This window comes from Xyrauchen texanus, chromosome 50 (genome assembly GCF_025860055.1).
Source record: "Xyrauchen texanus isolate HMW12.3.18 chromosome 50, RBS_HiC_50CHRs, whole genome shotgun sequence".
Lineage (NCBI taxonomy): Eukaryota > Metazoa > Chordata > Actinopteri > Cypriniformes > Catostomidae > Xyrauchen > Xyrauchen texanus.
In genome coordinates, this window is record NC_068325.1 from 12,555,204 (window position 1) to 12,570,468 (window position 15,265).

General features: G+C 37.9%; 1 protein-coding gene across 3 annotated transcripts in view; it reads left to right on the forward strand.

The window, feature by feature from the left end:
* Window positions 1-6,733, forward strand: part of lingo3a (leucine rich repeat and Ig domain containing 3a) — a 38,461-nt gene extending 31,728 nt beyond the window's left edge. For 2 of the 3 annotated variants that reach the window (XM_052124246.1, XM_052124248.1), the window contains exon 2: window positions 3,157-6,733. In XM_052124246.1, coding sequence (XP_051980206.1) covers window positions 3,201-5,009 — 1,809 coding nt within the window. In that variant the 5' untranslated portion in view covers window positions 3,157-3,200 and the 3' untranslated portion in view covers window positions 5,010-6,733. Of the gene's footprint in view, window positions 1-1,640; window positions 1,751-3,156 lie in introns of those variants that run through there. The other variant, XM_052124247.1, reaches the window with a different exon arrangement.
* The last annotated feature ends 8,532 nt before the right edge of the window (window positions 6,734-15,265 follow it).

Consider the following 15,265-nt stretch of genomic DNA (forward strand, 5'->3'; position numbering starts at 1 on the left):
CCACTTTTCCTTGATGGTTCTGTAAAGTAACTACAGAACCATCAAGGACTTTTCCCTACACTGTTGGTAAGTCTGGTGGTAGCCATGTGTGGCCAACAGCTGGTACACATCCTGAGAGACTTTTTCGTGTCATTCATTGCTAAAGAGTGGAACATCTGCACCTCGTTTATTGACCAAGGCGTGGTTTGGACAACAGCTGGTACACATCCTGAGAGACTTTTTCGTGTCATTCATCGCTAAAGAGTGGAACATCTGCACCTCGTTTATTGACCAAGGCGTGGTTTGGTGCACAGCCATTTCTTTTTTCACAGTTCGAAAGTCGCTTGATCAAATTATACTGCTATTACTGTTGCGGGTTGATGTCGCCTGTCGGAAATCCAGTGACGCTGGTAGTGACGGTTCTCCCTGACCAATCAGTGATCTGCAGGATTTTGACGTCACATTTAGTATCTGCTCGGCTCGCTTGGAACCTCGACCGAGGTGGTACTAAAAAAAGTACAAGGTACTATCCACAGTGGAAAACCCCAAAATAGCGGGCAGAGTCGAGTTGAGTCGAGTGCAGTGGAAAAGCCCAAATTCTGAGTAAACTCTAGAGACTGGTTTGAACATTTCTGTTCAAACCAGCCCTTCTGGCACCAACAATCATGCCACTGTCGAAATCACTGAGATCCCATTTGTCCCCATTCTGATGGTTGATGTGAACATTAACTGAAGCTCCTGACCCATATCTGCATGATTTTATACATTGCACTGCTGCCACATGATTGGCTGATTAGATAATTGCATGCATATGTAGGTGTACAGGTGTTCCTAAATAAGTGCTGTGTGCACTCTGTGAGTATAAATTCACATGAGAGCACTTTCCTGAATAAGATAATTACATTTAATAAGCTGACGAAATATGCTCTGTTGACAATGGCGCATGAGGGCAAGAGATGTTGGGGGTGGTAATAAAAGTGGCAGGGTAGTAATCACTGTCAATTATATTTGTATTCATTATTCCCTGTCATAATGACCTATGACGCCAGCTTTAACACCTCAGTCATATTCAGGTATAGATCTGAGTAGAGCTGTACGTCCCAATTCCCATACTTTTGCACTATTCTACACCATTTTGTAGTACAAGAAGTTTGAGCAATTTATTTACACTGGAAAATGCAACACAAATAAGAGTTCTACAAGTACCCAAATGATACTTATACAAAAATTTAGTTGAAGAAAATATCTTACAAATTTGAGTTAAACACTTTATCACACAGCACTGTGTGAATATGTACTTGATATGCATTTCATAAGGTTAGCTAATGTGCTAATTTTAGAAGAACAGCAGAAAAACACATGTACACAATAACAAATGTAAGATAAAATGATAATGCAGCACTGGTCCCATAGGACAAGTAAGAGTTCCATCAACTGGCAAAAAACACTCTCAAACTGACCTTCCTTATTCTTGAGCCTTGCATTGTATTGTATATCATTTGATGCATGCTTCTACTCTCCATAGTCACGTCACTATTGATTGCCCTGTAGCGATCCTGTATACTCCACCGGTTGTTTGAAGCAGTGATCTGTGCTGATTGGACAGCTTCTTAGTGTCACCTGATATGGGTTTAACTGAGGGGCTGATCATGTGTTTTGGTTACCAGAGAACGTAGGGAAGGGTTTATATGTTGTTCCGAGTTATCTCTGACATTTAACATCGCTGTTAAATAAACACCTGGTCTTTAAGAACTCGTCTTTTGAACAAAAGGTGAGTCCTTGCCTTTTATTATTATGGTGAGTAGTGGCATGTTAAACTTTTGCACCTGCATTGGTCAAAATACTTGTATGAAACGAGCACTCAGCAGGATATCTTCCATTGCATACTTGTTAGGACTAAATAAACATTTAAATGTCTTTTTATGTAAAATATTATTGTCTTCTTTTTATTGAAACGACAAATCCCGCAAAGCAGATCTTATCTGAAGTCATTTAGATGCCATGCCTAGCTTAAAACCTAGGTAGATTCATTTCTTTACTTGTTAGAATATTAGAGGGAAGATCAAAAGGACCTCATGAGCTTAAACAGGATTAAGTCATCTGAGATTTCATATTGTTCATATATTAATTGTTCATGACTAAAGCCTTTTCTCCTTTTTCCTCCCATATCTGGACCAGCAGGAGTTTTTCAGTAAAAATGTGTGCAACAAGTTAATGTTTTATATCGCATCTAAACGTCAATGAACACATGTTAGTCTTTCAGTGATAGCTTACACTTTCATGGTATTTGAGGATTTGTATTGATTTTACAGTTTCACAGTTTAGCGCTTTCTCAAAAATACTAACTTGACTAACTTGCAAAATTGTTAAATCTTACTGGTCTGACAATGTGTTGTATGCCCTTAACGTTTAGCCAATTACCCTTTTTTAGTCTACTGTTCCTAAATCGTCATTAGGAATAGCTAGTCACAGTTAATATTTGCGAATGACAACTTCATTTTTCTAACATGTTTTGCCAGTGATTTTTGACACCGACCAGCATTTCTCAGAAGCAATGCAAGCTGAAGTTGGTCGTAGAGACCATTGGCACCAATGGTTTCTACACGCTAATTAGACTTATGATGCATTTGGGAAATTCAGCCCTGAACAGTCTGAAGGTCTTTACCAAGTTTGAAGGATGTAACATGATGTTAGCTTTGTCTAGTCAGCATAAATATTTGTTTCACAATTTTATAAATCTGGTGTTATAGATTAGTGTAGCAAAAGTATTTTTTTTCTCTCCCCAATTTGGAATGCCCAATTGCTAAAGTCCTTGTGGTCGCATAGTGACTCGCCTCAATCTGGGTGGCGGAGGATGAATCTCAGTTGCCTCCACATCTGAGACTGTCAATCCGTGCATTTTATCACGTGGCTTGTTGAGCACGTTACTGCGGAGACATAGCATGCGTGGAAGCTTCACACTATTCTCTGCGCCATCCATGCACAACTTATCACACACCCCACAGAGAGCGAGAACCACATTATATCGACCACGAGGAGGTTACCCCATGTGACTCTACCCTAACTAGCAACCGGGCCAATTTGGTTGCTTAGGAGACCTGGCTGGAGTCACTCAACATGCCCTGGAAGAAAAATACTTTGATTATTAAATACTGTTTTTTGTGTTTTTGTCAATAGGTGTAAGGTGCAGTGATTCAGCCCCTTTAAGGTAGTGAAGGGGCATGGCAGGTTTTCCACACCTGAGATTACCGGGGCTGCTTCTGCTCCTAATCATTGCCTCCATAACACATAGCCAAAACTGCCCACAGCGCTGTGACTGTATCACTCAGCAGAGAACTGTGTTGTGCCAGAACAAGCGCCTGAATTCTATTCCTGGGGGAATCCCGACTGATACACGGACACTGGACCTTAGCGGCAACAGTTTGCACTGGGTGGAACACAATGACCTAGCAACACTTTCAAGACTAGAAGAGCTAGACCTGAGTGAGAACCTCATCAGTGTGCTGGAACCGAATGCCTTTTCCAGTTTGCTTAATCTCAGAGTTTTGCGTCTACGAGCCAACCATCTTAAACTCGTGCCCATGGGTGCCTTTTCTCATCTCACTAACCTCACCACTCTGGACTTGAGTGGGAATAAACTGGTCATCCTATTAGACTTCACCTTCCAGGACTTGCATAACCTCCGCAATTTGGAGGTCGGTGATAATGACCTGGTGTACATTTCAAACAAGGCGTTCCTGGGTTTGGTGGGCCTTCAAGAACTGACCATTGAAAGGTGCAATCTGACTTCTATATCTGGACAGTCTCTTTCCTACCTTCGCGGCTTGGTGACTCTTCGATTTCGCTACCTCAGTATTGCTTTGTTAGAAGAACAGAACTTTCGTAAACTGGGTGGACTGCGAGGTCTGGAGATTGATCATTGGCCCTTCCTTGAGTACATCTCTCCACACAGCTTCCAGGGTCTCAACCTTTCCTGGCTCTCGATTACCAACACCAACATTTCCAGTGTGCCTACGAGTGCTCTTCGTAACCTTGTTCACTTGGCCAGCCTCAACCTGTCGTACAACCCCATCTCTGTTCTTGAGTCCTGGGCTTTAAGGGACCTTGTCCGTTTAAAGGAATTGCACCTAGTTGGTACAAACCTGATTTCAGTGCAGCCCTATGGTTTTGGAGGTCTGCAGCAGATACGATTGCTCAACTTGTCAAACAACGGATTAGTAACTCTTGAAGAGGGCTCTTTCCACACACTGGAGACATTGCGAGTAGATGGAAATCCTTTGTCTTGCGACTGCCGCCTACTGTGGATCCTGCAACGACGCAAGACCCTCAACTTTGATGGAAAGTCGCCCATTTGCACCACACCTGTGGAAGTGCGAGGAAAAGCTCTCAGTACCTTTTCAGACTCTGCACTTTTTGACCATTTCACCTGTCAGCGGCCGAAAATCCGCAACCGCAAATTACAACAGCTGACAGCACGTGAAGGCCAAGTAGTGTCATTTGTATGTAGAGCAGAAGGAGACCCGACTCCTGTAATCTTTTGGATTTCACCTCAGCGCCGCCGTATCACCTCCAAGAGCACCGGCCGTGTCATTGTACTACCTGAAGGTACACTTGAGATCCGTTATGCCCAGGTGACAGACAGCGGTACCTACATATGCATAGCAAGCAATGCTGGTGGCAATGATACCTACTTTGCCACACTAACAGTGAGTGGATTGCCACTAGATGGTGCTTTGTCGGCAAATCGCACATACTATGTGGGGGATCTCAACGACACAAACTTAAACGACACCCGTGTCTTCCTAAAGTTCACGCTGGACCTCAAAACCATCCTGGTGTCCACAACAATGGGTTGCATCACTTTTTTGGGTGTGGTTCTTTTCTGTTTCATTATTTTGTTTGTGTGGAGTCGAGGACGAGGTCAGCACAAGAACAATTTCTCAGTAGAGTATTCCTTCAGAAAGGTTGATGGCCCTGCCACCAGTGGTGGACAAGGAGGAGCTCGAAAGTTTAACATGAAGATGATATAATAGGGACATATGGATACACCAACAGGTTTAATTGATAAAATTACAAATTTTTCTTATTTCAGACTGAAATAAATGTATATTACCAGTCCTGCATCATGCTACGGTTCACATGTCAAATTTTGAGTTACAGAGGATTTTTATGGGCTCAATAAAAAAATCCAATTACTGAGAGGTACCTTCCATCAGCTTTATATTATATTAAACTTTATATTTGGTGGTTTGTGGAATTTTACACAATAATTAAGACATATTTGATGAATTTCAGACTGCTGTAAGGGGCAGGCTGGCATATGGAACATTGAACATTTTTATGCTTGAACAGTGAGAAGGATAATCTTGTAATTATGTATAACAACAATTGACATTTTTAAAATGTCATTTCTACAGAATAAGTGTGAAAGACTTAAAAACTTCTATAATGATTTTTAGATTATTATTATCAAAGGGTGTTTTCTGCTTGCCAAGGAATTGCCAGTACCCTCCTAAATTAACACATCATTGTCCCAATCTTGTGGCTAAAGTACAGTAAATGTGTGCAATTTTTTTTATTTTGGCAATTAAAACGAATATGCCCATGAGTTTGTAGGTGATGAGTTTGTAGTTCACTGCCAATCTTGAAATAAAACAAGTATTTATTTTTAGATTAGCCCAAAATCTCAACCAGTCAAGGAACTTGAGGTACTAGAAGACTGTTTAAAAATGTAAAACTGTTTAACTGTATCTTGAAGAGTGAGTTGATTGTAGTTCTCATTTCAATGGTTCATGATAATTTCACCAGGTATAAAGTTATTTTTATTACACTGCCACCTACTTCTGTGTCATGCCCACTCAGAGTCATGCCAACTTATCTTTAAACGCAGACACACCGAGGTGCTGTAGAGACAACAGATACAAAAATATAATAACTAAACACCAATACTAGCTTTAGTATCTAGACTGGTTCATGACATTACGTATATTAATTTAGATATTTGTATCTTACTTGTATGTATATCTCTGTTTTGTGTGTACATTTTTGTGCCCTGTCTTAAATAATGTTAAACAACATTATTCATGTGAAATCCGGAATTGTTCTTAAAAATAAGCAAGGATAATGCGCAAGAACTCGAATAGAGTGACTTTTTGTTCTGAGCATTTAATTACTGGTGATCATACCATATGTATTTATGCCTCTACTGTGAAATATGTGTCAGACTGTTCTGTATCAAACACTTAAAAAAGGGAATGTCAACCTCATTTCATATTGTTTCATTTGCATGAGTTTAAATGTTGGGGTCCCTATGGGAAAAGTGGAATACAAAATACAATCAAAGAAACATTCTGAAAGTGGTAAATCCTTAGATTCGTAATGGAATTAGTATGCTTGTATTCTTTGTAAATAAATAGAATTCAGCATCAGGCTAAGAACATTCGGATTTCTCCCTCTACCCTAATTGAAAACAGTGCTGCTGTCTGGGACAGGAACGCACCTTATAAAGCTATTCTGCTGCCCCCTACTGTTTTCAATATGACAGTTAAAAGAAAACAACAACAACAGGGTATCATTCTCGGCTCTAAAAGCCTTATGCCTTCTACCTGTCAGTCTGTGTAAAACACAAAAGCTTACATTAATTCAATTATCAGCCTTTAGTAAAGATCACTTTGAACAGATCAAATGTGATGGTCAATGGTCTTACTTTATGCAGCATTGCAAACTGCCATAATTCTAAATCTAAAACTATTTAAAGAAGCTTTTTGATATTTTTGTAAACCTGTCATTTTATTTAATGTAAATAAATAAATGGGGATCCACAACATTTTTTATGTTGTTCTTACATATGTTAAAAAATATTGTATTGATGATAAAAATGCTGTTTATAAAAGTACGTATCCAATCCCCTGTGTTGATTTTTTTCTTCTTCTACTACTTATAGATCATAATGGAAGATTGTAAATTAATAAATTAGTATTTAGTAGAGACCGGCCACTTCTATGAAATGAATGGGAAAAAGGGGAACGCCCAACGGTTAACAGATGTAGAAAGGAAGTCCCACCTTACAGGTAACGGAGCCAATCGCCTTTTAGATACAGACATCGGCTGTCAATCATTTCGGGAAAGCACATTAGCTATAAGCCAGGGTTTTTTTTTTTTTTTTTTTGCGTAATTTGAGGTAAAGAAGCACAATTTATGATACCATTGTTGTCAGATTTAACTGCTGATTTTGAATATTTTCTTTGATCGTCATCTTGACCAACCCTTTTGGAGATTTCCACCTTTCCCCATTCAAATTGATAGGAGCTGCACTTTTATGGCTGGAATTAGCTTCCCGGGAGCAGTCCAAAGACTGCGTTGCTAGATAGACAGAATCCTACATTGCAATTTGCTGTTAAAAACTTTTCTTTTTTTCCCAAAGCCTACAGTAGGCCCAGGTCGATAGAGATGAAGTATTCAATTATTGACATAGGAGACATACGGCTAGAGTTGTTATTATTACTTTTCAGCACAATGAAACCCAATCAGAAAAAAGCATTCATAGCACAATTGGACAGAATAATAAAAGTTAGAACACAGACTAGCAGATGACTGACTGGCCAAGACATTCTTAAAGGAATAGTTCACCCAAAAATGAAAATTTTCTCATGATTTACTCACCTATAAGCCATTCCAGATGTGTATGTCTTTCATTTATCAGTTGAATCAACTTGAAATCACTAGTTCCAGCCAGCACTGTTTGAAATGACGATGTTCATTCTTCTGTTGTAAATATCAGCACACTTCTGACTTCTCGACAGCTCCATTCTGGTTTGCTTCAGATCGATCATTAATTGATCGACTGGAGTCATGTGGATTACGTTTTTGCTGCCTAAATATGAATTTTGGTCCGTCAAAAAGCCAGCAGCCTCATGGCACCTGTTTACATGCATTGCATCTAGAAAAAGAGCTGAAATGTGCTTACAAAAATCTTCATTTCGGTTCTGCTGAGGAAGGAAAGACATACAAATCTGGGATGGCATAAAGGTGAGTCGATCATGAAAGAATTTTCATTCTTGGCATAACTATTCCTTTAACACAGTTGAACACATCATCTTTAGGTTTGGCAATCTGTAAAACAGCTGTGCAAACCTGCAACAGTGAGACAAATGTTTTAGCAGGTTGTCGGCATATTTGGATTCAGTCCCACAAACTTTGGATAAAATGATGTGACAACTAAGCAATTGTTGGCTATTAGCATCTGTTTCAATTGCAACTCAACTCCAGCATGTATGCACACAAGAAAATGTCAATTATTTTCTTGTCACATCATTTTTCTCTTCATACAATCTGCTTTCTAAAAATAAAACTACTTGAAACAATGTTAGATTTCCTAAAGCAGGCTGTTCGATTCAATACCTGGTCAGCCACAATCCTGCAGAGCATAGCTCCACCCCCAATCAAACAGACTCAGGCTGTCATTCTCCATTACAGCTCCTTTCGTGTTCCAGGAAGAAAACAAGTTAGGTACATTTGGAAATGCATGAGGGATTAATGACAGAATTTTCATATTGGGGTGAACTATCCCTTTAAGGAGGGTGGATTTTATGAACCAGAAATGGTTGACACCCATCTTGTAAAATACCAGATCACCCCGTATTTAAAGATGAAATGATGCGTCCCATACCATGACAGCACACATACATCACCCAGACGTCTATTTGATGTGTGGTTTGGTCTGGAAGATGTCTGTTTTACATTGTTCAAAAGTGGCAACCCTAGAACCAGGTGACCTTTCGACCTTGCACATAAATGACTGACAAAGGTATACTGTACTTATTACATTTTAAGTGTCACACCCAATGTCATAAGAATAATTTTATATGCAGTGATCACAATCCCCTAAAAAACATAAAGAAATCTCACATGGTAATTCTGATCAGAATACAAAATGAAAGTGATTCTTTTGTTCAAGTATGATGACGAATGTGGATCTATTTTGTGCTTAAGTCTTATGATCCCTTGAGTTGGGTTTGCAACATTTCAAACCACCCCACGGTAGTGCTAACAATCAACAACAGTCTATGAATAAATTTAAAAAAGAGAAGTGTCAAACAAGTGTCTTGTTTCACGTTCACACCAACGATGCATTCAGATCTCTATCGATGGATTATTAATAAGCAGTTGCTAAGAGATAGTTTGAGATCCACTGATGATGCTCCATGCAGTTAAGTATATAGAATTTATTTTTAGGACTTTTAATAAAAAAACATAAAAACTACACTAAGTCAAAATCCTTCACGACATGGTTCTATTTTATGCAATGACCGTACTGTACACAGTACTGTATTATATTATAGCACTGATGAATTTGTTATGGAAATTTTGAATCATCATCATTACGCCTACAAACTGGATCTCTGGAACTTTTATATTCATAAGCATGCATTAGTTTCACACTTCTGCTAACCTATGATATCATTGCTCTAAATGTGTGCATATGTCATAAGAAAAGTGTGCTTGATGACAAAGAGTTCCAGATGAACCCCCCCCCCCCAACCAATAATCAAAACATGCAAGTACAACCCCCCCATTATTTATACCCTGATCAATGTAAACATGGGTAAATGCTTCACACTGCAACCCCCCCAATGTTCAAGCCAAATCTACACCTTTGGTAACTATATAGGGTGACCATACGTTTTTGTTTTTACCTAAAAAAGGCGTCCGGATGCTTTAAATTGGCTACAAATATCTGGGATTTGGTTTTCTTCATATTGACGTTCAATTAGGACTTTCATACATTCTGTGGATTTGATACTCCGCACCAGTTTTCCTGTTCACATGTTCTTACATGATTATTCGGACAGAGGGCGGCAGACTGGGGGTGCCTCTCAATCGGATGCTGCCACATCATCAAGCACCGTCAAAGGCCGTCTCAATTGTAAGGAAACTTGGAAGGCAGCCTCGTTTCATGGCCGTCTTGGCCATATTTTGGATGATGCATCGGGTGTGTCCTTTGTGGCCTTCAATCCCCCACAATCCTTTGCACATGTCACAAATTATTTTTAAAAAGGGTGGAAAACAAGTTGCGTGACCATGGAGACTCTGCACGTCACTGTATGACGCTGTTTACAGTTTTCTTTCTCTCTTCAAGATTTTATTCACATTTGCACCAAGACAATATGTAGAAAAATGTAAAATGGAAGTAGTTTAGACAATACAACAAATTAGAAGATACAATGCACAATAATAATAATAATAAAATTGTTTTAGTTGTTACAACTCTAGAGTTCTATTTTTTTATATTTGAAAGGGTTTAAATATAAATTCTAAGATTAGTGTTGCAACATATATTATATAAAGGCTTTTATATATAAGGATATATTTCTTGTTTTCTGAAGTATCTGGGTTTTCTAAACAAAGTAAAACATCACATGGTTCTAAGCTTATGGTTCGCGATGCACACTTACTACACAGTCTCATTCTAGCATTGAGTGCTGAGGAGGAGTCTAGCTACAGCCTCAGAAGGACTAGTCTAGGAAGGACACATCCTTACTAGGCTGCAGCCTTCCATTTGAGAAGCACCCTAAGTGTGCAGTCTTTTAAAAAAAAATCTCTCTCTCTCTAGCCTGCCCACTTGCTTTCTGTGCGCGCACTGTATGTGTGTAAGCAAAATGTCACCAGAAGAGCTCTGCGCTCTCAACCAGAATCATAAATAATGTAAGTAAGTTGACTAAAAAATATTGACTTTGAAATATACTACTTATCAGGGAAACATAAATAATTGGACAGATAAAATAGACCATGATTGAAATTTTACAACCCCTTCCTCTGATATTTGTATTGCAACTTCTGTACTTGACCTGTAAAGCTGGTACTTCAATGCTAAAAAATTCAGAAAATACACAAACAAAACACAGATCAAGCCATGTAAGTGGTGAAACAAGCGTCTACATTCATTTTGTCCTCTTTTTGCACAACAACAATATGGTCACCCTATGAGTATATCTTGTAATCTTGGAATACTGTTATTAGCATGATTAGCACTATTCATTGTGTTTGCTAGCAGGAAGCTATTCGTTAAAATTCTAAGAAATGAAATAAAACTAGACAAGGGTTCACTTGCATCAATGAGTCGAAATAGATTTTCCACAGATGATGAAGAAAAACAACTAGATCTTGTACTCTTTCTATATTGAGGTAATTTTTGTGTATGCTAGTGCATGTGGTCATCCTACTTAGAATAGGCCTAACTGACATTTTGTTATCAAGATTAGCAGGATTCATGTTAGCGTCTGCTAGGATGACTTGTCAGCGCACAGTTTGTTAGAACAAAGGAAATAAAGACTATTATGACAGAAAACTATTTTAAACAAACATGATGAAAGAAGCATTTAGATCTTGTACTCTTGCAATACTGAGTTAATTTGCACTAGAGGATGTGGTGTACAGCTATAAAAGACAAACACAATATACTTCTAACTTCCTATTTCTTCATTGTACTTCTTTCCTTTCATCTTTCAGGGGGTTACAGCAAGACAAAGAAGAAATTAAGAACTGAAACAAGTGAATTCAGAGAAAGAAGAGAGATGAAGAGAGAACAACATATACTGTATGCTAAAGATATCCCTCCTGAAAAGACCAGTTCTGACTAGCATGAAGCTGTTTTATGCTGATAAGTGCTGGATTGGTGCTGGTCTAGCTGATTGACCAGCATAACAATGTTGTTTACAAGTAAAATAAGTATTGATCATGTCAAATTGTATTGTATGGTTGACCAGGGGAGGCTTGAAGATTGAGCTAGTTAAAAACCAGCATTCAACATGATGACAAGCATTCAAAACTCAACAAACTGGTGACCAGCAAAGCATTTCAACAGGGATATGATCTTAATGAGCAAAAATTCAGCCTTTAACAGCAAAAATGCTAAATACAACTTTGGTTTATGAAGAAATTCAGTGATTCAATATTACATTGTGTTTATGCCAGTTATGCAAGTCATTGAATTCACTTGGCTTTAGTGGTATCTGGCTGGTTGTTGTTTATTGATTTCACTTTGCGCAGTGTTTGCAGTGTATGCTGCAAACATCGCAATTGATAATGAACAGTGACTCACTGGTGCTGAGAAACCCCCACTCCACCATTCCTACCCCTACTTGCCACCGAAACTCTGTTTGCAGCCCCCCCCCTTCACACTCACAACCACAGCAGCCCATGTGAAGTCTTGTAGCCTGTCACCAGAGCCAAGCAATAAAACATGCATGTTTTATATATGGATCTATATTAGAATAAATATGAAATAATAGCAATAATGCAATACAGATAAAAGCAATACTTAATATTATAACATTTGATTTTCATTTGCCTTTTATTGTAAAAATGAAGACATTCTCAAGATGAGGCTCATACAGCTTAATTGGAATATGACAAAGTTTTCTAGAAAATGTATAAAAATAACCAGCGGTAGAGCTGTCAGTTATTAGTCCAATAAAATGATTGGATTGCTTATTGTAATTATTGCCAGCATTAATCATTTATGAACACAAAAAGAAACCACAATAGATGAAAAAGGAACAACTTAACAATGAAGTGTGTAATTTCGGCAGCACTAACGGGACAAATTGGAATTACAAAAATAGTGAATGTTAAGACATTTCACCTAAATGTGTTAAAATTATGAGACTTATGTCTCTACTGAACAAAAATGGACTTTTCTCAATCAGTGGTAGTTTTTCAACCATGTTACACGATTTGCTTACTACATTTAGATTTCCTTCTTTTATTGGATATATTAGAAACGCCCATTAATGTTCCGCAAAGACCTAGACATCAAAATTGTGTCTCTGTGGCTCAAAAAAGTCCAGCAACATTGGCTCAACCAATGTTGTGCGGTTGGGGCGAGACTGTTTGTTTGTACAACCAATGGAAGTTGGAAGGAGTTTTCTGGAATCTGTTTGAAAACAGTGATTATTTTTTAGATTCCCGTTTGGCGATGCCAGTTGCATAGAAATTACACACCACAGCTTTAACACTTTATTTCATAATCAAGGACCTGAACTCAACAAAAATCTCATAAGCAAATGTGATTTGCATTTATAAATACAACATGCAAATTATAATAATGTGGTCTGTCAAAAGAAAATCTTAAAAGTGTAAATTCAGGGTTAATTTTTCATGTTGTTACTTATACCATTGTAGAACTACACTGTACACAGTCAGCCATAATTAATTCATTATTATATATAAAGTGAGTAGTATTTCACTGGTCATGTGATTTCATCATGGTGGCTACCTTAAGGCAAGGCAACAGCTTTTATTAGGCTGCAGATTTCACTGGAAATTTCATCTCACACGAGTGTACATGATTTAAAAATGTTTCAAAAGTACTATCCACTTCTCTAGGGCCATAGTACTGAGTCAATCTTTAAACACAAGCATATTATCAGTGTTAGATATCTTACTCATTAATTAGCATTGAAGCTAATGGTTTGTCAACAGTTGTTAACATGCCAGGGTTCAAAATTAATAAAATACAGGTTGCATTGGCACATGATTACCAATCTTTAATATAAATGAACAAATAAAGAAAGCATCCATTTAGAATAAATCTGTGGCTAAGGCTATTCAATAATCTGAAGAAAGTGTCACTTGAGAAAAATGAACAAAGTCAGACATATTTTTATAAACTCTTTTTAATGAGTCATAGATCTTTAGCACAGCTGAAAGGGACTGAATGTGGAGACGTTTCAACATGAAGGGTGCGAGGGAGAATTTGCAGAGCTGGTGTAAGTGTCTAAGATGCGAAAACAAACAAACAATGTTACAAGTGTAAAATAAGAATATATTTGCTTACCCCCAAAACTGACAAAAGCTAAAGGTTTGAGGGGTGGGGGTTGATTTTGTTGACCACTAAATCCACACCTTGCCTCTGAGATATTGGTCCCTAACTGCTGAGGGTTGACACAAAAAATGTGAACTTACTGTATGCTTTCTTCAAGAGTGGTTTCTACTTTAAACACATGTAGGAGGCTGTAAAGTTTTTTTGCTGGTGAGAGATTTGCCATTATTGCTATGCTTAATGAACCACGCCATGCTTCTTATGTTCTCATGTCCTTATCATTTACTCACCCTCACGCCATCCCAGATGTGTATGACTTTTTCTTTTTGAAGAATATCTCAGTTCTGTAGGTCCAGACAATGCAAGTGAATGTAGGCAAGAACTTTGAAGGTCCAACAAAGAGAAAAAGTTAGCATAAAAAGTAATCTTTAAGACTCTAATGGTTTTATCCATGTTTTCTGAAGCGATCCAGTTGGTTTTGAGTGAGAACACACCAAAATGTAACTCATCTTTCACTGTACATCTTGACAGTAGTCTCTTTGTTGATCATGATTTTAAGCTCAATTAAACTTCCTACGGTGCCATCTAGCGATCTGCACATACGTCGAGCATTAGTAAGTGTAATCAAGCTTGAAATCATTATAGTGCCGAGAGAATGTAATAACAAGATGTACAGTACATTTTTTTTGTTATATTTTGGACTGTTCTTACCCAAAACCGATCGGAATTGCTTCAGAAGATATGGATTTAACCACTGGAGTCTTATGGATTACTTTTATGCTGACGTTATTTCCTTTTTGGAGCTTTTGGAGTTCTGGTCACTATTCACTTGCATTGTTTGGACCTACAGAGCTGAGATATTCTTCTTAAAAATCTTTGTGTTCTGCAGAAGAAAGAGAGTCATACACATCTGGGATGACATGAGGATGAGTAAATGATGAGAGAATTTTCATTTTTAGGAGAACTATCCCTTTAAGACGCGTGCCAGAAAATGAGAATTATGCAGGATAACACCCCTTCCACAATTTTTTTTTTTATAATCTTTTTTTTATATAATTGTAAGATAAAAGGCATCTCAATTGCTCAAATGCCTTGGCATTAATAAGAAATTGTATGATATAAATTGAACAGAAGAATTATAGCATCATCAAAGAGCAGCACTCTAAGTGTTACAAGTCTTTCGAAAGCATATTGTGTATTTACAAAAATGAAATGCTAGTTTACAGCATTATATCGGCACTGTATAAACATGTTGAGCACTGGGTCAAATGCTGTTCTAATGACTGTATTTACTACACTGTGACTGAGAACTTTTGAAGATTTGTCTGTTTTAATAACTAAAATGACCCTAAACATTTTGGTCTCATCTACATATGCCTTATTGTTTGGCTGTTAAACAGTCATTTATTCCTGATATAAGAAACTGACAACCAGTACAGCTATCATCATACAGTGGGCTTTGGA